A 26,736-nucleotide genomic window follows, 5' to 3' on the forward strand; every position below is an offset into this window, starting at 1 on the left:
CACACATTGGCATCAAGATATGGAGGAATAGTCTTTAATTATAGTATAATTAGATTTGATTCGTGACGCTTAAAATTTAAAATGAAAAAGTTTGTTTTTGGCATTATCATACTAATTTAATTTCAAGCTATATCAGTTGCATTCCAAATTTATAGTCCTGCAATTCGAAATGAGGAACAAACGTTAAGCAGCGAGGCATATTTTGCTACAAAATTAATTAATCTGTTTCTGAAAATCATTATCTCTAGAGAAGTTTCTTCATTATGTGGAATTTATTTCGTCAGCACTATCGCTTATAGTATTGGTGAAAGTTGTGTGGTATATTCAGAAAAGAGAAAAACACATATTTTCATGATTTTAAAAGTGGGGACATAAATATATAAATGATTGAGTGCAAAAAGTACGCTTGCGCTTGCCAGCTTCTTAAACTAGGTGGCGCGTTTTCACATCCCTGTTCGCATCTGGTTTCTCAACAATATTTACCCCGAATCAGTTCTCAATAGGCGCTTTCCCTATCGCCTCATGTTTCATTTCGTCACAGAAACACGCGCGCTTTTCGTGATTTTCAAAACTTTTCCTTCACCATGAACTCTTTAAAAATTACCTAATCATAAAACCTGTCAAAACATCGTGTCAAACTAATGATAAATATTTAATTGTGTTATAAATATAAAAATAGATATGTTTTTCCTGTTCTCCAGATATGTGATATTAATGTTATTGTTACTGAACTTTTTATCAGGGCAAATTTTTTCAAGTGATTTGCAAATAAGGCATCGAAGGGCTCGACTTGTTAGAAACCGAAGACACGGTAACCATTATTTGAAAATTCAAAAACTTTCTTCAGATTTTGAAAATGTAGCTAACTTTGTAACTGAATCTTCAGATATGTTGTTCGATAATTCTACTTTAACGATATCAGACGAACAGATAATAATTAAATTATCTTCTGAAAGTCCAAATGCTCGTAAATCTATTGAGAATACGAATAGAACGAAATCAGATAGAAACATAAATATAAAAGTAAATACGAACGCTGCCATTCATTCAAATAATAGTTGGCAACACATCGACAAAACTGTTTTATACATGGGAGAAAAACGAATTTTCAATAAAGTTGATAGTAATGAAACTGAAACTGTCTCGGAGAAGTTTCCGAATACAAATGATATAAATACGTCTAAAAATCAGAAGTCAGGAGAAAAAACTTTTCGTCGAGCTGAAAGTAGCCGCGGTCATGCTGACATCGTTACTCGATTTTTACGAATAGTGGAATCTCAACATCTACTTGGAGAAAATTGCACCGCGGGAACAGATTTGAATTTAGGTGAAGGTGTAGTGGACAGATACGCTCAAGAAAGATTCAGAGTTGAAGCGGATCTATGTGTCAATAGGGCAAACATGTTAACCAGAATCTGGAAATACGCCGATCAAAAAGCACTTACTTCAGAAAATCTTCTTTATTCAATGGTTTATTCCTTAGTGGAATTTAACGATGTTATATTCGCTGCTGGCAACTGCTACGCTGAACATCAGTATAAAGATCATTTGCTTTTTTGCCCTTACGCTTATCGTTTACCCGAGGGAAACATCCTGGTTAAGGACCTATCTGTCGAATACCATTATCTTGGCAACACTTCAGAGTGGTTCTACATCGCTAGAAAAAATGCTGAAAAAGTCATCAAAGAAAATTCGCAATATACTTATGGTAAGAGATTTTTTTATTTATCAAATTATTTGTGAATGAATTAGAACATAATATACATATATATCGATTCCAATATACTCCTTATCAATTATATAGCAGGTAACTGTATATTGTTACTCTAGTTGTTGTGCTACAGATAAAATCTCAAACTTTTCGTATTTCGAAATAGCACACACGCAACAGATATTATACACCAAGATTTGCTTCAATATAAACACCATTAGAGCTAGCGCTAAAAGGAATTGAGTATGCAAAGTAAGGGTCGTGTTTTATTGATGGATATTAGCCGTGAATGGCTCGAAGATTAATAACCCAGAGGTTTTTGGATATTTTAAAACTCCATATTTAGTATATATTAATATTTTTTCATGACATTATTTGGTTGGAAGTGGATTATTAATTATAACATTTATAGAATGGTATATTCGAAGGAGATAAATCATTTACTTGATTAACATTTTGGTGGTGGAAAATACGTTTTTTATTTGATTAGATCTGTGTTTTTTTTAATTGAAACTGAGAGTGTCACTTTAAATAACATGCTCTTGATTTCGAATTTTTTTTTCAAATTGACTGAGAAGCTTTTGATTTATATCAGAAACTTGCACACAAATTTACAGAAATTTACAAAGATCAAAGAAATCCGTACATCTCAATATGTGGCAATAATCAGGTACAGATAATCAGATTACAAAGAAATGCGAGAAAACTTGTTGAGGTGAATAAATTTCATTATATAGAATCTATAATTTGTCAGCCCCCCTTTTCATACCCCCACATATTTATTTCTCAACAGCAAATAATCCATAAGGGAAGCGACCAACACAATCGAACATGTCCAAGTTACGTCTAAAGGCAATTTGATCGTTTTTTGTTTATTTTCGATATCCACGGTATGAGAATATATTACTCTGACAAAAAAGTGACTGGACAGTTCTGTATTAATGCTCGGGGCAGGAACGGTTGAAAGCCAAGACGGGTATATTGCTCCAATTGAACGCTGACAGTTTCCAGCAAAAAGCATTCCAACGATGCCACACCCACCCTATTGTCCCCTATGACTCTTGGGATTTTTTCTTATGTTCCACGATAAAGTTAAACCTCAAAGGAATTCATCATGGGACGTAGAGGGGATTAAAGAGGCTTCAACCGTGGTTCTAAATGAGTTAAATTTAGACGAAGCGTTGAATCGGATAACGTGGAGATCGTTGGGTAGAGTTTAATAGAGACTCTTGTTACAGTTAATAATAAAATCATATTCTGTGGTTTTCCATTTATAGAATACTGTAACTTAATTCACAACCAATTAATACTTCCACTTCGTATAATTTAGAAAAGTTACCTCGTTTTAATCCTGTATAGGTAAAACACCAGCAAAATATTTCTCATGTTATGGTGTTTTTGTATTTTCCCAATATATTTTATCAAAAATCCAATTAAACAATTTGTTTCATCTGAAGCGAAGCCGACGGTTAAAGCAGCGACGTTGAAAATAAGAGAAAGTTGTCATCTTCAAAGTAAAATTGACTTGTAAGTGTATCTTTTTATTTTTCTTATTATCAAATGAAATGTCGAGTTTTCTTTGTAACTTTTTGTATCTAATGTAATAGATTTAGAATTGAGTTACTCACAACAAGCCGACATTTTCCATATTTGTATTTGAAAGAAACTTCAGGTAAAATTTCACGTATTCATCAACCACAGGTTGTTGAAGGTTATTGCACTTTTGTCAAAATTTCAGTGAAATATTTCATAGGAATCTTGAATATATATTTTCAAATACTTGGAAAACAGATAACTATGTAGTCCTATTCCTCAGTCACAAACTGAATTATCGTTGAATGCATTTTTTTACCTGATTAATACATTGCGTGTCACTAATTCGAGTTATCATCTCCTTCATAGTAATCATATATTATATATTAATGTAAGACAATAAATCAGTTGAAATTGACTATAGCAAAGTTGTTAACCATTGTAGCAAGATGATAACTTGTTCTATCACTGAATTGTTTCATCACATGAGAAAATATGTCTGAATCAAACAAACACTAGTTTTCAAAATTTAACTTTTTGTACGCTCCGTTATAAATTGTGTTTATCACATTCACCCTAAATTTATTTTGAACAGTTCAAATTACTTTGTTTTTGATTTTTATCGTATATATTAATCGATAATGTTTGAAGAATCCAGATCATTTTTGTTTTATAAGCGGAGGATATGTGTCTAAAAATTGTAGAAAAGTTGGGATGATCTTGAATAAAAATGAAAATTATTGAGCTCCCAATTAATTGTGTTTGTGCATCATGTGTGGAATATTTAATATTATGCAAAAACGCTAAAAGTAGTGTCTTGAAAATTTGGAACACCGATTGTTTGGCGAGAACCACAGAATCATCTCGAAGATTTTTATTTTTGTAGCATGAGCTGAAACAGTTTAAACACCAAAAATCGATGTTATATTGCAGTGTATAAGTACTAGTTGTGCTCAACGTCCAGGGCAGTGTAAAAGATTTTTTAGAAGAAGCTTCATAGTTGTCATTATCAAGACTGAAAGAAAAAAATTGCTATTCTGAGTTTTCAACGTGAGAGCTATGAAAAAATTACGGCGTTATTTTTCCAAATAAAAAATAGTATATTCTTCTGTTCAATTATCAAAAACTGAGTTATAAAAATAGGTTTGAAGCAATACGAAACAAACTACTGGCGTTTACTCATTGACAGTTCAGAATGTACTCAAAATGTATTTGTTGTATTAAATAATAGAGATAAATACACTGGGGTAACTAAACACCCCACAAAAATTATCACATCACTGGTAATTTAGGATATTTTTTGGGACAATCTGTATATGTATCAACTTAACAGATATTTCGGTTTCTTAACATGGGCCAAAAAATATAACAATTTCCTACAAATTTTTTTAGAAGCAAAAATGCTCGAGTAAATCATTACTGTCTTGGAGAATGCATTGAGATCGAGAACTTTCTAAGTAAATTCTGTTATTGTATAGTGAAAATTTAAATTTATTTTGTTAATAATTGATTTGCCTTAACGTTTAACAAGACATGTGACGAATGAAGAAGCCGCTAGAATCAACGCGCTCATATAAGATGGCCGCAGTAAAAGATACTTTGCCGGGGTAATTGGAGTTCCACAAAGCACCATATCCAGAGTTGTTATTCGTTACCAAGAAACAGGACAGCTAACCAGAAGACCAGGACAAGGCCGCGGAAGAGAAACTTCGGTAGTAGATGATCGTTATTTGAGGTTAACGGCGTTAAGAATTAGGCATACCACCGCTCGAAGGCTCCAAACAGATCTGTTGGCTGCTCGTAATGTCCGAATAAGCCTACAAACAGATCGAAATAGGCTGAGAGAAGCAGGTTTACGAGCCAGAATGCCAGCTAGAGGTCCACGTCTTACCAGAGAACATCGAGTAGCAAGATTGGAATGGTCCAATATTTTCTTTACGGATGAATCAAGACTTTGTCTGTATTCATCAGATAGGCGTGTACCAGTATATAGGCGATGTGATGAACGGCAGGATAAGGTTAATTCTTGTCAAACTGAAAGCTTTGGTGGTGGCTCTATCATGGTTTGAGAAGGAATTTTTTTCGAGGGTCGTACGGAGTTGATACCAGTGAATGATGGAAGACTAAATGCTGACAGGTACATAACCAATATCCTAGAACCCCATGTAGTGCCCTATAATCCTCATATCGGTGACAACTCTGTGCTAATGCACGATAAAGCTCGTCCACATGCTGCTAGGGTAGTCCAGTAGTACTTAGAAGAGGTCGAGATACCAACCCTGAATTGGCCTGCACGTAGCTCGGACCTTAACCCAATAGAGCATGTCTGGGACCATCTAGGATGGCAAATTCAGCAACATCCGGCACCAATAAGAACACTTGATGATCTTCAAAATGTTCTTTTTAACTTCTGGGAAAACATGCCGCAAGGATATGTGCAGAACCTGTTTAGAAGCTTTCCAAGACGAATGGAAGCTGTAATTAGAGCGAGGGACGGCAACACACGCTATTAGAAATTCATTTGCTGGTTTTAGTTTAAGCACCGTTCATTTTTATGTATAGATGTTTTATACAATTTTTTTTTGATATTTTCTATGTTTTGGTAAATCAAACTTTTTGTCCTCTAAAGATTAAACTGATATAAAATAAATGTTGCAAAAGGCGTATCTATTGGTGTTTTAATTCCTAATAATAATAAAATTCGAAAAACAGGCAACACATTTAAAATATTCAAAAAATAATGAGTGATGCGATAATTTTTGTGGGGTGTATATTATTCATAAAATAAATTTGAACCAAAAATATTGTAACATTTCGCAATATAAATACAACGACTATAAGTGGCAAATTTCTGTCGAGTTAAAAATGGTGGACATTCTTTCCGATTAACAAACTGGTTACTCAAAGTTTCCCTGTGTATATGTCTTTTGAACAGTAGAGCTGAACAAGATCATTGCGTAAGGAGAAGCTGGCCTTTGAGAAAAAATAATGAGCTTGGAATTTGAAATAGAGTCCAGAATTTAATAGTAGTTCCCTCCACCATTACATATAAAACTGGGCATCATGAAACAGTTAATTAGAATAACGTAAGATACTCAGTTATGTGGGATGCAATATGAGCATAAGACTCCACTTCCTCCATAGTCACCTGGATAGGTTTTTGGAAAATTTAGGAGACATAGGCGAAGAGCAGGGAAAGCGTATGCATCATGGAAGAGCGCTTCTAGGATACGAACATGATGTCTGACTATTGTTGGTCTCCGACGCGTTATAAGCCTACTCATCAAGAAGAGCACTAAAACGAAGTTTTATAGACTCAATGATTTCTTTTGGCAAAGTTTCTCTTAGTGAATATATATTTTTTGCTTGTTTCATACAAACATAGCCGGATTTCAAAAACTAGAGGTGATAAAAACTTCTGATTATATATTTCAAAATAGTATATCATATGTAGTCAGCAAATGTTTGTCAAGGTGAAGTTGAAACTAAAAATCACGGAAACCTTGGTTTTAAGTTTGCGTGCTCGATTTTCTAAATACTGGAAAATTATTTTCATTGGCTCTAAGTATTTAAGACATATTATATATTAGGATTAATAAGTAGTTTATCAACTCTGGAATAGTCAACTATACCATTTATATTAATTAAGTTTAAAAGTAACGAAAAATGGACTAAAAATCCATAGTATTATTATAATGGAACCTATTTGATATTGGAAGTTAATTTTAAAAAAATATTATTTGATAAGTAATTCATTTCAGAAATATAATCTCTCTAAACAGCACATTAATGTAGTGTGACATTGGGTAAGAGTGATGCAATACAATGCAATTCATCATAATCAAATGAGATCACATTATTGCTCATAATATAAATGTCTTTCATATGTAAATTATTTGAAACGAATTTGTAGATCGCCTCGCTGAAGAGCCCTCATACATCGCTTCAAACATCCTAGTTCAGCTTGATAATGATCTTAAGACTTATTTCAAAAGCGTCATGTAAGAATTTTGGCGCGTTATGCGGAGCGACAGTACAACAGTACTACACAACATCAATCCATCCATCTACTTTTTACCTCCCTTAAAATTTTTATCTGGGGAGAAGCTATGACAATAGAAGAGTTCGTTATAACCACAAAAAACTCATCGACGGTTTTTTGATGTCGTCAGATGGTGATCCTATCATTTTCTTGTGTCCGTATAAGCATATCCTCACCGACTACAAACAATACTCTTTTATCAGTTTAATATGAAACCTAACCTCAACCGCGCAACAGAAATTTTGGAGCTGCTCAAAGTTACCAAGTTGTATTTGAAAATATAATTCATATAATTTAAGTATTGTGATGGATTATCTAACAGTCCTGTATGGAACATGTACATTTTTTGATTCTGTGCCAATGACCAGAACTGTCAAGGAACTTTAAATTGAAATACAAAAACAAATCAGGTTTCTGTTCAAACGGGTGCTTGACATAACAATACAACGTAAAAGTAATGAACTATACGTGAATCATATGTAGAGAGAAAATAAGTTGATTGATTCATGGAAAATCTCGCAAATATAACATTATCGGTTTCGTGCTGATTTTATTGCATGCGATTTGCAACTCTAAGAACAAATATAGTTAATTTCTGTATAATAACCATGCAAATGTGATTCCGATTCGCTGGTTGAATCACTATTGTAATATAACTTTTTCGTCTTCTGTAGAAGATCCAACCTACTTGTTGCTGGTATTTATTCATTTCACTTTGAATTTTTTTGTTCCATCAGATAGTTTTCTTCTACTTTTCCATAATCGGAAATATATTATTATACAACATAGTGGATGTTTATTTAAGAAAAGTACACAAGCTAATCAATAAAATTATCGTGATTTTTTAAGATTTTTCAATTGAAGTAATTTTTTTTTCTTTTTTAAAAATGACTTATCGCACTTCCACAGCAAATAGTTTTGCTGGGAAACTTTCGCCTCCACTGCGGGTTCCTGCGTCGCGGTGGGGCTCGGACGGATTGTATGTCCTCTGTTAGTCGCTTTTATCTGAACTCCGCTCATTAGTCATTATGGCACCATTAACAAATATTTCTTCATAGTGATGAGCTGCCTTTCCTAACCTAACCTTTGTGGTTCCTTCTTTTCTGTTTTGCTCCCTACGTCTCCCTTCCCCTGCTGCATGCAGGGATGAGGAGTTCGGGTCTATCTATTATCTTCTAATGTTGCTGTGTGTTTGTACCTCTTTGTCTACTGTCCTGTTCCTTTCTTCTTAGAATTTTTTCCACCATACTCTCAACAGCTTTCCATTTAAAATCTGGTTCCATCATGATCTGCACTATATTTTCTGGTCGTAACTCAGCTCTTACTATTATTTCAGACAAGTTTCTAATATCCGCCCACGCAGGACAACTGAAAATTGTGTGCTCTGCATTATCTATCTCCGAGCTACAGTATAGGCAGAGGTAATTTTCAGCTTTATCTATTCTCCTACAATAACTTTGGAAAGAGCCATGGGCTGTCATTATTTGGGTCAAATAGTATCCAATTTCACCACAGGATCTCTCATACCACGGCGTAATATCTGGTAGCAGTTTGTGAAGCCACACGTCCTTGTCGCTGGCGTTCCATCTATTTTGCCATTTCTGTACCGTTTCTTTTCGAAGAGCCTTTTTCTCACCTGCTGTCATTCCTATCGCTCTCGATCTCTCTTCAACTAGAAGATCTATAGGTATTATTCGTGCAAGTACTCTTGCAGCCTCGGTTGAGATAGTACGATAGCCCCTGCATATTCTCAGCGCTACTCTTCTTTGTACTCGGCTGGCTACGATGTTATATTTGTTAATTTTTCTGAAAAAAAATATTGAAACGAAATTATCAAAAACCTAGATTTGGTAAGTAGAGATAACTTTGAAATAAATGTAGAAGCCTAAGAGTATGTACACGTCTATATAAGTTGTACCAATTGAAGAATTATTGAAAAATGTATACTCTCATATTATCTATACATCGTGATAAATATATTTTGTTAGGAGTGAGTGAGTTTCAGTGATACGTGACGTTTTTATCATAAAATAAATTTTAATTAAAAAAAAAATGATGGATCTAACACAGAATTGTTGATAGTAATCAATTCCAAAAAAGTTCTACTATATATGGGAGTTCGAGTATTCTGCCAATATTTTCATTCAATTCTCCGTCCGAAAACCATGCACGGAAATTTTTAATTTACAACTATCTGTTTTCTTAGTATTGATATCAATTATAGAGTAGATGATGGAAATAATGTGCAATCCGCTGTGTTTTTACTGAAGTACTAAAAAAAACTTGTTCGAATTATAGGAGATATGGAAATAAATTTACTACATTAGCAAAACAAGAGCGTGGAGAATAATTTTTTACTGTCGTAACTCACACGAGATCTTTCCATTGGGAGTATAGTCCAAAGATTTTATGACGTTCAATTTATTTTCACCCTTCCTCAGAGTTTTGTATACTTCTATATACGATACCGCCAAAAAATATAATGGAAATATATGCTTGTTTGTGCTTCCAACTTCATCACAATTTGTGCACTGGGAAGTTTTAATTTTCTCTCAATGCATCTAGATTTTTCTTTAACCTCATCAATCACTCAGTTTGTTTGAGACAATCTTCTTCTCTAGAAGAACTAGTTTTTATTCTCTTTTCAACCAACTTATTCCACTCTCTCCTTTCCTTTTTTTCTTATATCTTTTTGCTTCTGTCACTTTTCTTCTTAGGCTTTGTCGTGTCCGTACTATTTCAAACATCTTTTAACTATACTACTATACTATTCCATATAATAACGTAGTGACAGTTATATACTTATATATCCTTTTGTACTTCTTGATATTAACTTTCATTTTTAGGTCTTCTATTGTCTTTATTCTATTCTTTTCTATTCTAATCTATTCTATTCTATTCTATTCTATCCATTTATTTTTACCGTTAATCCTGAATATTTCATCATTTCCGCTCCTATGTTATCTTCTCCATGCGTTCTTCCTATTTTGTTTTTTCCTATCCTCTCTTTTATTTTCCTTGAGTATGTTATGTAATCGATTATAATTTTTGTTTCTTGTCCTTCTGCTATGAATGAGTATATATGTTGTAGTTTTTGCTCTCCATATGAATTTCCCATCATCAATTCATACCTCTCACAGAGTTTAATCATTCTTCTCTCATTCCTCATTATTATTTCTTCTCCTTCTCCTCCCATCCATCCTAGTCCTAGATTTTTGTCGTTACTAATTGGGCATTCAAATCTTCCATTATAATTATTTGCTAATTTTCTTTTCTTATTCCATTAATATATTCCTGCAGGTTATTGTATAATTTCTCCATTTTTTCCTCTTCTGTTTTTTTATCATTCATTAAATTAATTTTGGCCTCAATACTTACTGCTCAAAATTCGCAAGAAATTGCGAATTACAATAAATATTTGTAAAGTAAGTTGATGACATGAATTCTTAGAAATGCCAATATGTGATGGCGGTTCACAAATCGTAACCAACACATTCTTCAAATATTTTTGTAGATATTTATTGGATGTTTTTATGTATAATAATTTGCTAACAGTGGCCAATCTAAGTTTTCCCAATCCTTTGTCCCGATTTACTTTTACCATTTATAATAAATTTAGTTTTAAAATTGTGAAATCGATTGTAGGATTGTATACCACCATTTTCGATTTAATTCCGGAATTTTCCTCATGTATTTTATTGAATTCTTACCGTGAAATTCCACTGCTGATAGACCAGTTTCATCGAAACCATTAGTTGTCATACGGTTTTTAGACATCAAGGGAGCCATAATAGATGAGTTTTATCTGAATAGATTCCCATAACTTTTTAAAGCTTGCAGTTTTCTCAGTAGTTAGTTTTGCCAAGACTGAATTCTCTTGGATACCATTAAAAAATTACAGATCTCAAGAAGTGAATTGTCACCGCTGTCAGCTCAAACAGCAGCGTATCGTCAAAAGAAATGATTATTAAAATATTGTTAATAATGTTTGTATTAAGCCGCTTCGTTTACTAAAGTTTTATATCGTTCGATCATAACAAGAGTGATTCATTAAAAACGTCCAATTTCAAGACTTTATGTATTATGATTAAGCCCAACATTTCGCATATACATAAATATTTCCAATTTTCGAGATACCAGTGTGAATTGAGCCCAGATCTATTTGTTACGCGCTAGAAGCTTCACCTATTAATCTATACTAGATCCACTGAGAAATATGCCATGACTCAATAAGTCGTGTGGGTGTCACACAAATGGCGCTGCCATTGTCAAATTCATGTACCAACTTTTAAAAGGCTACGTGTGAAATTTCATGACATTTCAATTAGTCAGAACAAAGTGACAATAAATCAAGTGAATCTAGTTTTGTTATTTTCAAAACAGCATATAATTTTATCAGAGAAGTTCTAAAGTTCATATAAATGAGTTGGTCCCAATACTGATTTCTTGTAGAACCTAAGCATCACGATTTTGTCAATAATTAGAGGCGTGATATGATTTTCTATATCAAGGCTCGAAGATGTTCAAATCGGAAATAACCTAACTAGAAACGTTATCAAAATCTTTATAACCGCTCAGATGTAGAAGCTTAACTCATATAAAGATTTCAAGGCATCAGTTGGGAAGTTATAGAATCTAAAATAACTTGATAATATGAGTAAATATGAGTAAATTTTGTTATGTTTGATAGTTTCTTAAATAATGGTATCGCCGACAATGTATTTCTATATTATAGTGAAACTGATTTTCTTTTATCTGGAAAATACAGCAATAGTTTATTTTGGATTTAAATAGAATTGTGAAGGAAACATGCTTAGTTTCTTGGTCTCAAACATGAAATCCAAAGCATTCACGTAAATGTATGCATAATTTCAAGCTAAATTAGCTGACATGTCATCTACAGGCTCTCCAATCTGACTGTGCCATATTAAAGAATGCACTTATTAAAGGCATGAATGAATCTTGTGTTTTAAATAAAATTGAACGTTTCTTACTCCGGGAAATTTCACTCACATTAACCGCGGACACGTTTTAACGATTTCAGCTCATGTTGGGACATTAGTGACTAGAATGTGAAAAACTACAAAGTGGAAACAAAATGTGGATTCCTTATATTTAATTGTCTACTACTTATTCCAAACTATCCAATGTTTTGTTTTCAAAAGATAAGGAATTATTGTCTCTCATTTCAATATTTTTTTGGAGCGATATAAATAGTCGGTAACATTCACGTTCGTTGTTCTGTATATTTTGAACGTTTATCAAATAAAAAGACAAAATTTGTGACTGTATTTTGGTCACATAAAACACTAACAAGGGTCCATTTAAAAAAAAACTTAATCAAATATAATAAATGTATACATTTAATTAGAAGTGTTCAAACATTGTAAAAACTACAAACAGTTGATTCAGGATAGTAGATGAGAACTAATTAATGTAAAAGCAGAAACTGGTCGTGAATCAAATATGCTTTACCAGAAAATTACTGAACTTCTACCAATTATGATAATTGAACAGGTCGTTTCAAAATGGAAGTTGTTTATCTCAGATTATTTTAAATTTTATACGATTGTGTAAATAATGTGAAAATTGTATTTAACAAGAAATATAAATAATCTGAACAATAACAAAAGCAGATCATAGCCGTTTGTTCAATTTCAAGAAAAAATATATGAAATCAGCAATAATTTTGAAAATATCAGTATTTTACAGTTGTTTTGAACGCTTTGTTTCTGTTTGACAATAATATGAGTCAGTTGTGAAGTAGGAGTATTAAGCTGTCATTAAATATTTGATTTTGAATGGCAATAAGGTGATTTATTGGTTATTAATATTTGATAACTAGTTCAAAATAATAAACTGCAGTCCCTGAATGAATATTCAGTATGACCACTCGATTTCGCAGCTGATGGGTCACTTTTTTTATCATAAAAATTCTATGCAAAAGTTACTACTTTTTGCATGAAGTGAAACGCAGCCGTCTATATAGAGGGTGAGTCATGAGGAACTTAACATACTTTTACCATATGTAGAGGCCCTCAGGAAGGTTCTCATAACGCTACTAAAAAGTGTCTCCTCTTCTCTATTACTTTCCAGGGTGATTTATGAAATTGTTCATAAACTTTAATAGGCTATAGTGTTTACACAACTCATTAGTTTTTTTGAATTTTTCCATGATGCAGTACACTACTATTAAGCATTTGAATATCAACTAAACTTAGAAATTCCAGGACCAGCTTTGGAAAAATTAATTTAGGGATTCGTATAGAATATTAAACTATATGGGAATATTTTCAAAATGCAATGGATGATTTTCAAACTACATAAATAACCAAGAAGAACGACATACACCTCATAATATCCTTCCTGAGGGGGTCTACATATGGTAAGAGCATGTTAAGTTCCTCGTGACGCACCCTGTATGAACACTTTAGTCGTATACGTATCGTATTTCAAACAATATGAATTATTATCAGAAGTAAATAAGTTTCTGGATTGCAGTATTTTGTTGATGTTTTAAATTAATATGAAAAAACATATATTTCAAGTTAACATGGATAATAATTATTCAATAGTTTGTTGACATCAAATATAAAAAGGAACCGTCTTTCCATCTAATCAGTAGTGACTCAGCGTACTCTATTTTCTTTCTCTACAAATAATTTTATAACACATTTTTAATAGTACCAGAAGCTATATTGAGGAAGGTTCTAGTAATAATTTTTCCCAAACGGTTCCTATTTGTATTCAAGTAACCCCAGTACAAATAAACTAACGGGGTTTACCCAGTCGCCCTATCAGCTAGAGGTATTGAAGACAGAAGATACAAAGTACAAAAATTCACATAGTACCTATATATAAGCCATTGTTCTTAGAATAATCAATTATATTCTCTACGTTAATGTCTTCACCTAGCATTTCGGTACATTAACTCAAATATTGTAATTCTTTCTTGTGACTTCATATTGTTTTCAGTCAATTAGTATATGCTTCACAGTAAGATTTTCTTTACAGTCTCCGTATATTAACTCAGTTTATGTGATTATCGTTATTATTTGGAAGGGTCCACTTTATTGTTGGCCATAAATAATTTATTTATACATTTTATTTTCACATTGTCCATTTTTTCGGCGCATTTGATATAAAAATGGGACCTGAGTTTGGAAACCAAATTTTCGACTATTTTTGGCCAAAATAACCAAAAACTATAAATTCCCCGATATATCGTATTTGTTTTTCAGAAATTACTTAGAAAAATGGGCAATTTGAAAGAAAAAACGATTGAATACCATAATTTAAACAAGATTTAGTTAGGATAGACGTTCTCACTTGGTGTGATGAAAGATCTGAATAAACATTTTCCATTTAATATGGTTGTACTTCCCTACTTCCAAGATACTATGACATTTAGCGCTGGTAATATAGCTTCGTCACTAAGAAAATTGAGTAATTGAGTTTGAAAAAAAAATCAATTACTATTCCAAGGTCATATAGCTCCATACAAAAACCGGCTCTAACAATCTCTGCGTGTTGATACCACATCAAATATTTGTTTTAAACAAACGTTAATCAGATAATCAAATATCATGGCAAATTGATTGAACAAGTTAGTTATTTCAGTCCTATATATTCGTAAAACGTTTCTGTGTGTATAAATAAATATATAATTTATCCTATATTGTATCTGGACTTGTAGTTATTTAATTTAGTGAGTGAGTATAAAAGATATAACATCATTTATCACCATTCTGTACTCTCATCTAAACCTATTAATTATGGAAATATGCCTTGTACCAACTTTCGGTAAGCTAAAGCTATTGAAGGAAAGACAAATGAACGTACTGACAGAATTTGCTACATTTAATAAGGTATAATTTATTTGTGTACCATATTTTTTGAGGTAAAATATTTTAACAAAGTTACTATCAATTACAAAGGAGAAGATGCTTATGAAGTCCTAGATATATGATTGTGAACGTCACTTGCTATTTTATTGAATATAATTTCCAATTATTACAATCCTTCTTTGTATTTGTTGTATTTGTTATATAGTGCTGCAGTTTTGAGTTATTTCTCTTATCAAAAATTTCAATTTCTTGTTATTTCAAGCTCCTATCCATATAAAGAAATCTTTGAACCAGGAATTTGGACGTTCCAAAACAATGAATGAATTTGAAATTAAATTTTCCAGATTTAAGGACTAAGGACCGGTGAAAATATTCGAAAGTTATTTACTATGATTTATTACTATGAATTTCGACGTGGTTTAAACTTTTGATGATGGAGCACCATCTTGAGCCAACGTGTTTTTCGAATTCAATCGTCTTCGCACTTCTCTACAATATGAATTTCATGAAGGTCGTTCAAAATCGGCTGGAAAGTCAGGAAACATCGATACTGTCCGTAAACTGATTTTGCAAGATCGTTATGTGACACGCCGTGAGATTGAGGCATACTTGGGCATTAGTTCAACTCGCATATATTCAATATTGCACAAACATTTGACTATCGAAAAGATTTGTTCGCGTTGGATACTGCATAATTAGATAATTTTTCAAAATAACTTGTGTCGATTGGAACGAAGAAATCCTTAAAAAATCCAATCGCGGTGTTTCATAGACGTGTTTAAGATCGTGACAGGAGACGAATAATGAATCTATGCATATGAACCTGAAAATAATTAAGATCGACTGTACAGGTCTTCCAAGATGAACCAAATCCAACAATAGTTGTTCGCACACGAAGAACTTCGAAGCAAATGGTTGCCTGTTTTTTCGGATGGCGCTACCATTCCATCAGACCAACGTAGACCCGATGCAAGATCTCAAACATCACTTCGAACAAAAACGTTTTTGAACAGTGAAAAGATTGAATTGATGGGTCATCCGCCGTACAGTCCTTGTTTGATACCATGATTTCTTCTTATTTGCGCAAATCAAAAATAAATTGCGAGGTCTACACCGGTATGCGTTAAAATCACATGTTTTGGAGGTACTTCAAAGTAATAGAAAAAAATACTCCGACAATTGATTCAAATACATGCAAAAGTATATTGATCTTAATGGAGAATACTCTGAAAAACATTATTACAAATTATAAATATTTGTTTTTATGTGTCTGACTCAAAACTTGAGTAGCAACTCACAAGATCGCCGGGATGGTTTGTGACGAAATCGTTGGAGTGAAAATATCAAAAAGAAATTATACCTTAAAAAATCTGGAAAACACGCTTCTATACTAAACCAAATATTGTAGGGTGTGTATAAGGTATACAAAGTTTTCATTAAGTTTCTGATGATTTGTCATTTGTTTATATTTCCTACAGTGGAAACATAATGCAGATCCATACCACAACCTTTTGCGTAATGCTATGTATTTACCAGTAATACATTACAATTGGATATAATAATCTCTAATATTAGTCATTTGGAAAGCGACTCATAATTTAGCATGGAAGTTCATACACTAATGAATCCATTTTCTCTCTCAAATATTTACTATATATTTGATAATAACTGAGAATATTTGAACAGATAGTAGTATGATATATGAAAATAATTATTTTTACATTGATCGAAATTGGAAAATATTTATATCCAACGAAGTAATAAATTTATTCCACACTTGTTTTTTAACAAAAAAATGTAATGTAGTGTTCTAAAAAGTGCGACAGAAAAACTTATAATCACACGAATGTTTTTAATGGATGATACTCATACCAATACTTTGTTTCGACTTCATATTGTGTCTTTTAAATGTTCAATTAGATTCAAGTAGGAGTTGAGAAATTATTATTATTATTAGAAAAAAACCTTAAATCTACCAAATAAGCCGTCTTGGCATTACACAGGAACTAAATCGTGAAATCAAGCGTATCAACAATTGCAATTGCTAAATACTATAAACTGAAATTTTGCTATAAAAAATTTTATTATCAAGTTATGGAGCTGGAATATTTTACAGTTTTTCTGCATAGTCACACTCTATTACTTTTCCCACTTCTCTGCAAGCTTTGGATGCTATTTTTAAAAAAACTCTCGGCTTGTCACGTAACCGTTCGTGCACTAATAATTCGACCTCCGCATTGTTTTCAAATTGCAGTACGCCAATTGCCTCTTTCAATTGACCAAATAAATAATAGTCGCATGACGACAAATCGGAACTATTATGAGGGTCTTTCTGTATTTCCCAACCCAATTCGTTCAACTTTTCTATCGTATCGCCGAGCTATATGCGGTCTGGCGATGTCTTGGAGCAATATTGCTCTACGGATTGGAATATCGCGTCGTTTTGATTTGTAGATAGACTCAACCGTGTTTTTTAGTAGGTTAGTATAATACTTCACATTCGTAATTCAGTGAGAAAATCAAATGGTACAACTGGCAACTTCAGCTGACGCGACTTCGTTTTTCTTCCTCTACTCCATAAATGCTCGTTTACTATCTGAAATAAATTAGTGTACACGAGTCTCGTCTCTAGTGAATATTTGGTACATTAAAGTTTCTCCTTTTTCTTCATACCGCTGCAGTAGAAGCGTGCAAACTTGAGTTTTGGAGAGGCACTCATCCTCTTATTGCTCAAATAATTTTCGACAAATATCCGCGGATTTCACAATAATTTTGACCAAAAAACTAAGTTTGATGCACTACGCAACAGATACTGGTACATACTTCTTCCTCATGTCCATAAGTAAACCCACAAAAGTGGGTTTACGCGGCTCCGGCTGTTTTCTATGATTCGTAGGAGACCAGTCTAATATCGAGTGCAGCCACTTTAACGACACTAAATTTTTCGCGTGTTTATTCAAAAATTTCGCTTTATATTTGAGCCATCTAGGTACCTTAATTAATTTATGATAAGAGAACGGTTTATTCACTTTGGAAAGCAAACGAACGAGTAAAAGGTCTATTCTATATAATCCACCAGTTAGGAAATGAAATAAAAGCTGGTCAACAAAAAACTTTCCAGGCCAAAGAAGGTGAAGAAACCGAAGACTGAAATAAAACAGAACAGAAGGAATCAGTTGTTCGACGTACTTCTCCAAAAAAAAGTTAGAACAAACGTCAATCCTCTGGATTTGCCTTAACAGCGAAAAAATCTTTCCACGCAAAGCTATAAGCAAATTAATTAACCTTAATAATATACTTAAACTAAGATACGTACCTAAGCTATGGGAATGTTGAGGTTATCCAGCTCGTCAACAATGTCAATTTAGTGAGAAGATTTTGAGTTAGTCAGTTAGTAACAGAAAATACCCTAGTTGGATTTTCTATAAGAAAAAAAATTGTCTAGATAAATAGAATTTAAAACTATGGATGAAATGAAAAGTAAAACAGAATTTTCCAAAACGTTTCTTATATAGGAACTTATAGGTTTTCCAGAAAATCAATGCCAATATTCTGCGCAGAAGAGGTCAAAATGTGGAATTCAAAAATATTTTTATGCAAATCTTCGTTCCTATGTTACAGACATCTAAATTTTAAACATTGGAAACTTCGACCGAGAAATCTATAGGCAGCTTTTATTAAGAATATGTGATTTCAACGGAGACAACCTATATGACATCAAAATTTCCAAAAAAGATTCCAATTTATCTACTTATGAAAACGTAGTCATGTTTGAAGTCGATAAAACGAACGGTTTAGGATAAATTGGAAATTTTAGATCGAAGCATATGTAGAGAAGCGCCTTCGTCATATTCTGGAAAAACAGACATTTTAAAGGAAACTCAGAAACAGAATTTTTTGTATTGAATCCATTAACGATGCTGTTCACTACTATAGAAATTTCATCGTAATTAATTGTTCAGTAATAGATCACACTCAATACATTGTTGAAACGTCAAGATTGATTTGATTTAGAGATCGCTTTACCAAATCACAATTACTGAAAAGGGAATATACCAACTACTAATCTGATTCACTCAAACAGATAATCATCAGCCGTCAATTATAGAGATTCGACTACAATAATAAACGATTTGCGTCAATGCACATCAAAAATAAAATATTTGAAAAAGCTTTCTTATACATTCTAAAGCAATATATTATACTAGTTTACAATACATACAATACATTGATGACTCCATTTGATATGCTATTCTCAAAAATCTAATTTTATTAGCTCAGATTTCTGATTTTCAGCTATGTGAATATTAAACAGAAAGAAACCTATATTCACTGAGAAAAAGCAATAAAAACTTAATCATTGATTTCTTTTAAACTTCAGTTCAATGCTTTTCGCTGATGTGTAGACTTTGAAAAATAAACTCTGACGAGTAAGTCTTGATGCATACACTTTTCTGCTCTTCACTCATATCTCCTAAATTTTGTCCAGGTGTCTATAGAGGAAGTAGCGTTCTATTCTCATATTGCACCATATATTTTTTTATTTAAGCAGAAGGTCTTTCACAAGTTTTTTTTTTCAAAATGTAATTTTCAAATTTTTTATTTCTGAGAAACTTCTGGATCACATAGACGAAAGCAGTCTTTAATTCTAGCTCATAAAATTTCTCAATCGAGTATCTTACGTAAATTTTGTTTTATTTGAGAGCCATTAAAAATACCGGCTTCAAAATTTTTCCATAGTGAGCTGAAGAGATTTTTGGCAAATGTTATAAAAGCATTTTCAATCTTTCTCTATTGGTTTGATTATTTTTTTTCACTTATGGACATGACTAAATACTAGTCGTTTTGTTAGTATATTTTCAAGCCAATTTTTTGAAACAATTTTTCGATATCTGAACAAAAAGTAAACCATAAAATCGCAGTAAATTTTTTATCTCTTCCACGATAAAAACTAGTGTCTAGGGAAAGCATTTTTTTTGGTCTTGATGCTAACAACTTTGAAGCTTGTTTAAAACATATTAAATCTTTTAGAAATCATCTAACTCATTTTGGGAAAAGCATTTCAGCTCAATTAACATAACTTTAAAATCAGCATCATTTTGTGAGAAGTCATTCAATGTTTTGTTCTAACGGTTCGGGTATATGTTTAGGCACTGAAGAGTCAGGTGAGCGCTGCACTGGCCGTTGAACACAACTAGTACTTGAATACTGGCATTTAGTTATAAGATATTAATAACCTACTTATTTACGTAATCGTTATGAAAATAAGTTTCGTTGGGGAATGTAAATGTAATTTTTTATGAAACTTTTTGTACGGTAGTCCATTTATTATCAGGTATCAAAATATGCATGGAAATTAATAACTGGACAATGCATAATAGTCAGTATACCGGGATAAAAAGGGTTGATATTTAATCACTTAAAATGAGTTTTAAATGAATTATAGACCAAAAACAGGAGTCAGATTGGCTTTCTCGAATTTTGCTTAAGCTGTGTTTTCCCACAATTCTGTTGATTAAGGAAAAGCTAATCCTTTGTTTTTTCCCCAAATTATTTTCTCTCAGCAGATGCGGGGCTGCTGCTTTCGCGTACTCGTTCGTAATCCCTACCTCTAGGCAAAAACCGGACAGACCCAGCAAATTAAAATTTTTGAGTAAATGTTGTGAGGTTAATTTATGAGAAGGTTGATATTTTAAGAATCACTTTCTATAAATGAAATAACAAAAAATAGAAATATATACAACTATGCATAAATTTCTATGTTATTCTAATTGAAATTTGCTAATATGTAGTATCCGACAATTACTGAAAGAGTAAGGCTCACGTAAGTGAGGATTTTTTTTTTCTTATATTCTAAGCCACTGTTGGAATTATCATTTTATTAGGTCTTCCAATACTTTCTATATAAATAACATACTCGTACTAATTCATGCAAAATTATATGATATATTTACAATTAAACATGGAGTTTGAAGATCGCTTGTATCCAAATCTAAAAATTTCTCCTTGTTATGTTATCATTATTCATATAGAAGTGTTCAATAGAAGAAATAGTTATAGTTGGGTCATTTATCTCATGAGTCCTAATTTAAACATGAGTTTACAATGAATACCTGGTGCGGAAATTGTGGAAAAAGGTTCTTAGTTCCTCACAAACTCACAAAAAGGTTATATGATAACTCTTATTCTTATTTTTCACAGACAACAGCTTTTGATTATAATGAAGCTTTGTATTCTCGGCAACTACTCTTCAGATAGGCAGTTTATTTCTAATTTTTTCTTTTATCTTCGACGGAAATGCATATTAGAGAGGTCGAAAATAAGATGGAATAACTTTCTTATTCATTCGAATTGTCTTGCATTTCTATTTTAACTCATTAAATTCCTTCGCTTCCTCGAGGATTATAGCAAGTCCTGAATTTTTAACCAACATGACATTTTTCTCCAATCATTTTAGATTCATTACGTTGACTTAAAAAAAATTTTTATTTCCAAGCTGGTACACCTATTCATTTAACTTTGATATTTATATACGTGGTACATGTAACATCTATTCCTAATATATCTTTTAGAAAGAGGCGGGATCCAAGTAACGGATTCCAACAGGATTGCTGATGGATATGAAGCACTACCGTAGCCTACCCAAGAAACCGCTATCTTCTGTCATCTCCGTCCAACCAGGAACTATGGTGATATTACTTTTGATTAGCAGACATCTCCGTGTATGTTTGGTTGTTGCGTTTATTTGTTCTTTATGATATCAGGAGCCATCAACATTCTTTTTCCTAAGAATTATTTCTATATGCTACTTTATGTAGCATCACTTGAACAATATTATCAGGTTCTAGGCTACCAACAGTCTTCTCTACTTCTTCTCTCAAACCCCTCCATTACTTCAGAATACGTACATTTAGGTGTTTGTATTTTCTTCATTTTGTGGAGATTGCGTTGGAAGTAATCGTGTCCCATTAGAAGCTATGTAGAACTTCACATCTCCGAACTTCCTATTGGTCCACAGTCTAAGGTTATTTATCAGTCGTTGCGTCCATTCACTTGATTTTTCTTATGTCCATCGTGGTTGCCACATCCTCTCGTCTTGTATCTGTGCTGCTTTTGTATATCCTTTTACGCTCGAAAGCCAAGAAGTCCGCGGGGATTACATCCGTTACCACTCAGAAAGCCTGTACCGAGACCTTGTCTCTGTACTATCGTCATCACAACATTTCTTCATCTTCAGGGCCTCTGATCAGACTTCCTCCCCATACAAAAGAATTGAGTGTCCAGAAAAACATCTGAGTTTACTCCCAAATACTTGACTTCGCATCTAGAGCTGATTTCGTCTGTAGGGAGTAGAAGTCCGTGATCTGTCATCCATCACCTACTCTTCTCATTGCCAAGTGTGGTTCAATTTCAGCTGCTCTCATTCTGTAGATTTTTCGGTGGTCACAATCACATTATTGGCATAAGCAAGGAGAAGTATGCCAAGAGGTAATTCCAGTCCAAGCAGACTATCATATAGACCATAACATATATTCGGTCCCTGTACAGATTCTTGAACGACCCCTTCGAAGATTTGTCTAGTCACCTCTCCTTCAGTTGTTTCGTAGTTTCGTATGTCTAGTATTGCTAACATCACTATTTGTCGTGCCTCGTGATAGTGTCTGTCCAGTTTTTAAAAGGTGTCAATCAGCTGTAATGCAGCTCTGAAAACTCCTAATATTCACTACAGTATCATTTTCAATTAATAAAGATGTGATATGTGGAGAATTTAGTAGTATTATCATGTGCTTAAATCAATTACCAAGTAAGATAAAAAATATCCATCAGTCCTGAAGAACGATATCAATTTTTATATTTTGACACCCTATATCACTCTGTATAGCTCATATTTATGTAAACTATATGAACTGCTTTAAAAATAGATGAGATTATTGTATTGAATTTATTTTTTTTTGCTAGTTTCTATTCTATCTTAATAATAATGTTGCCTGAATTTTCTTGAACCTCAATAAATCCTCTGAAAAACGCTCCAGTACTATTTTCACTCGAATATAAAGGAGAAGGCAATACAATAATAAGAAGAAAAATGACTTTCTTTGATAACTTTTTGAAGCGGATATTCTTCTTCCCAACAAAAAGTGTTACCTACTTGGTGACAGTGTAAAATGAGCTTTATTGATGGAAATACATCACATTTTAGAACAACCATACTTCTAGAAATAAATGAAATTTTCCTATTGTTCGACAATTATGTGGCTATTCAAATTTTTCTCTGAATTTAATATAAAACGATCTAATTCTACAGGTGGCTACATTTCAATTATCACATTGTAGCAATTATATTTTGTTAATAGTACATTATGTTACTAGAAGTAGAAGGTTATCATTATTTGAGCCCAGATTTTTCCACTGCCGATGCTGTGTAAGCTGGGTGAAACATATAAAATGGGTCTTTTGCTTCGAGTGACAAGGTGCAGTTTTGTATTTTGCAGTTACTCAAATTGCTACCGCTTTTGGCTTCGACATTCACAATCTTGTCATTGGTGTATATGTTATGATTAGTAAGCTGTTAATCTATATTTATTATGCTAGATATGTTTTCATTTGAAAGGTTTTCTGAATGTAAAACTATTTTTATTCCAGAACTCGTACTTGGTTGTACAATGAAGTATTTTTTGTGCAGTTTGTTTCTTGCTGGAAACAGAATCTTCTAAGTACCCTTCAGCAACACTGGTGGATTTCCATCCACCATGTCGTTTTAAAGCGGTCTCCTCCGTTGTCAACTAAAATAGTTGCTGAAGTCTTACGAAGGTAATGTCCTGTATATTCATGAGGATTTTTTAATTTCAGAAACATAGCAACGTCTTTTGGAACGTTTGAAATTTTATGTATACTCAGAACACACGGTGACATTTACCGTTTTGATATTCAATAAAAAATCACTGCAGATCTATATCATCCGGATGAAGTGCCGTATACTGTCTGACAGTGTGTCTTGGATTACACCACCACTACACCAACACTCACGATTACTGGTCAAAATATGATATATACAAAAATAAAATAAACTTTATTTTATCAAGAAATAGGTTCGAAATACTGGTACGAACATGGCATTTCTGTGAGAAGTTCTATCCCCCCGAAAATGATCTGCCGTACAAGATCACACCCTTGATAAATATTCTGGTAGAACGTATTCAATACGTCTATGTACCAGAAGAAGAATTTTGTATTGATGAGACACTAGTTCCCTTTAGTGGCCGTCTAAGCTTCAAGCAATATATTCCAAATAAGCGGAACAAATTTGGAATAATATTATACAAACTGTCTTCGAGGCCCTTGATGTAAATGTTTCCGGTATGACTAAAACTGTCCTAGAGTCGTCAGAAAATTTACGTGACAAAGGGCGGATTATTTACACAAATTATAGTAGCGTATCTTTAGCTCACGAACTTCAAAAGAGAAAAACTCATCTAGTGGGTACTTTCCGTTCAAATAGAAAAATAATTCCTCCAATCTTGTATAAGCAATCAATCTACGAATTTAAAAACTGAAATATGTTGCACGTTGTTTCGAACTAGAACAACAAAAAAGATGTTTTGGTGATTCCAAAAAACTTTACAATTCATTGGTTTCTGTAAGAAGACGTGGAAAGGAAATAGAAAAACCGAAAATAATTTTAGGTTATAATAAAGACAAAGTCAAATGGTATCGAAAATGAGCAGATAACAGGAACTACGCTAATAAATGCGTATTGTTTACAATAGACGGTAGCAAAGAAAAAAATGTCCATCACTAAGTTCAAAGAGTTAGTTGTAGCTCAGATGTTGGATGAAAGTTTGGCAAAAATTCCCAAGCCTAATAAAATTAGCATTAATTATGTTTTAGTGGATGATAATGAGAAAAGTACTGTTTGCTATGAAAGACTAAAAAATATCAGTGGAAATATGCCCAAATTAAATTTTTACAAACTCACCAAATATGTAATGCTTGTGAAAAATTTTATTGTTTGAAATGTTTCTTATTAGCCATTAATCGAAGTTAGTTCAATAAATATGAGTTATTATGAATTTCATTTGCAAGAGCTCTAAGAAAATATATTGTGTTATGTATTTGAAATATAATGTAATTTTTTTTCTAAAATTATTATTTTATTATCCCCAAAAAATCTCTGACCAAAACTAAATTTTGGACCAATATGTCATGCTTTATAAATACTCTATACATTTAAACGAACACGTTAAATCTGCTTGAATTTAGCCAGCATAAAGTAAAAGAAGTCGTTTGTATCCTTTTGGATACAAATGGCCCAAATGATTAAGGTTACTTGTACTCAAAAGGATACAAATAGCGCTTAACGTGTTAATTTTGAAAACTCCGAACAATTCAGACGTGGTACTATAACATAAAATAAATCAATAGAAGAAATGTGGAATAAATTTAAGTATATAATACTATAGACAACAACGCAAGTATGTGGCATTACAGGAACTGGGGGCAATAAAAAAGAAACGAAATAAGATAAAACTATACAAGAACAAACTAGACAAAAAAAATGAAAATAAGATGAGAAGGGGGATATCTACGAAACATCTGAAGAAATCTAATTAATTTTCATCTAATGAAAATTAAGAAATTTAGAGTAAAAATGTTAGGGATATAGTAACTGCAAAGAAAAATGGGGGGAATTCGGCAAAATATGGAAGAAGATAACGAAGTAAATGAAAAACCTTTCTTTCAAAAATCGAGTGATATATAGCAAATAAAAAATGAAAATAGTGTTATAGCGAGACACGACGAAGCAGTGAGGGAAATATCTTTAGAAACTATTTTATGTAGAATAGAAACAACTGTAAATCCAAGGTCAAACGCATTCAGAGCTAGAACAAGAAAAGTGAACAACCAGAAGTTGAACAAGCAGGAAAGATGGTGAAAAGTTTATGCATCGGGTTACGACAATATTATATGGTACAAAATTAGGAGAAAGGGATCGACAACGGGAAAAAATTTCTAGAAAATGAAAACAATTAAATTTTATCAGGCGTTGAACACAAACTTCGGGAAAGAAAAAAGCTGGATCCCTTTTTATATGAAAAAAAAAATTATTTTACATTTTTGTCATTCTATATTTTTTCAAATAGAATCAACTCCATTTCATAAATTTGAGAGATTATCAAATAAATCATTTATATGAGTCTTTGGTGAAATGAGGTTTCAACTAGTGACGGATTTAGGCTTGATGCCGTCTTAGTCCCCGTTTATCGTGCTGCCCTTAATATTGGAATAAATTCTATTGATTTGGATATAAAATTTTCATTTTTAATTTGAAATAAATGTATTTCGTTAGAATATAATTTTAATGAAATATAATGAATATCACAGATACATAAGTAATTAACGTTAAATAAATATGTTCTTTTTTTTGATATTAATCGATTATGAAAATTTTTTTTCCTGGCTTTGGTCCGTGCAAAAATATCAATTATATTATTATAATCAATTTCTTGGACTAGTTTCTTTCTTTCTTCTGAACAATTTGTAGTCGGAATAATAAAAAAATACGTTAAGCAATATCAACATATCGAAGACTATGTGAATGTAAT

At 32.5% G+C, this 26,736-nt stretch overlaps 1 protein-coding gene across 1 annotated transcript in view; it reads left to right on the forward strand.

Moving 5' to 3' along the window:
- Window positions 1-453: 453 nt before the first annotated feature.
- The window catches only part of LOC130450704 (probable G-protein coupled receptor 158), a 452,310-nt gene continuing 426,027 nt past the window's right edge, over window positions 454-26,736 (forward strand). The window contains exon 1 of the mRNA XM_056789262.1: window positions 454-1,708. Coding sequence (XP_056645240.1) covers window positions 682-1,708 — 1,027 coding nt within the window. The 5' untranslated portion in view covers window positions 454-681. The remainder of the gene's footprint in view (window positions 1,709-26,736) is intronic.

The sequence above is a fragment of the Diorhabda sublineata genome, chromosome X (assembly GCF_026230105.1).
Source record: "Diorhabda sublineata isolate icDioSubl1.1 chromosome X, icDioSubl1.1, whole genome shotgun sequence".
Lineage (NCBI taxonomy): Eukaryota > Metazoa > Arthropoda > Insecta > Coleoptera > Chrysomelidae > Diorhabda > Diorhabda sublineata.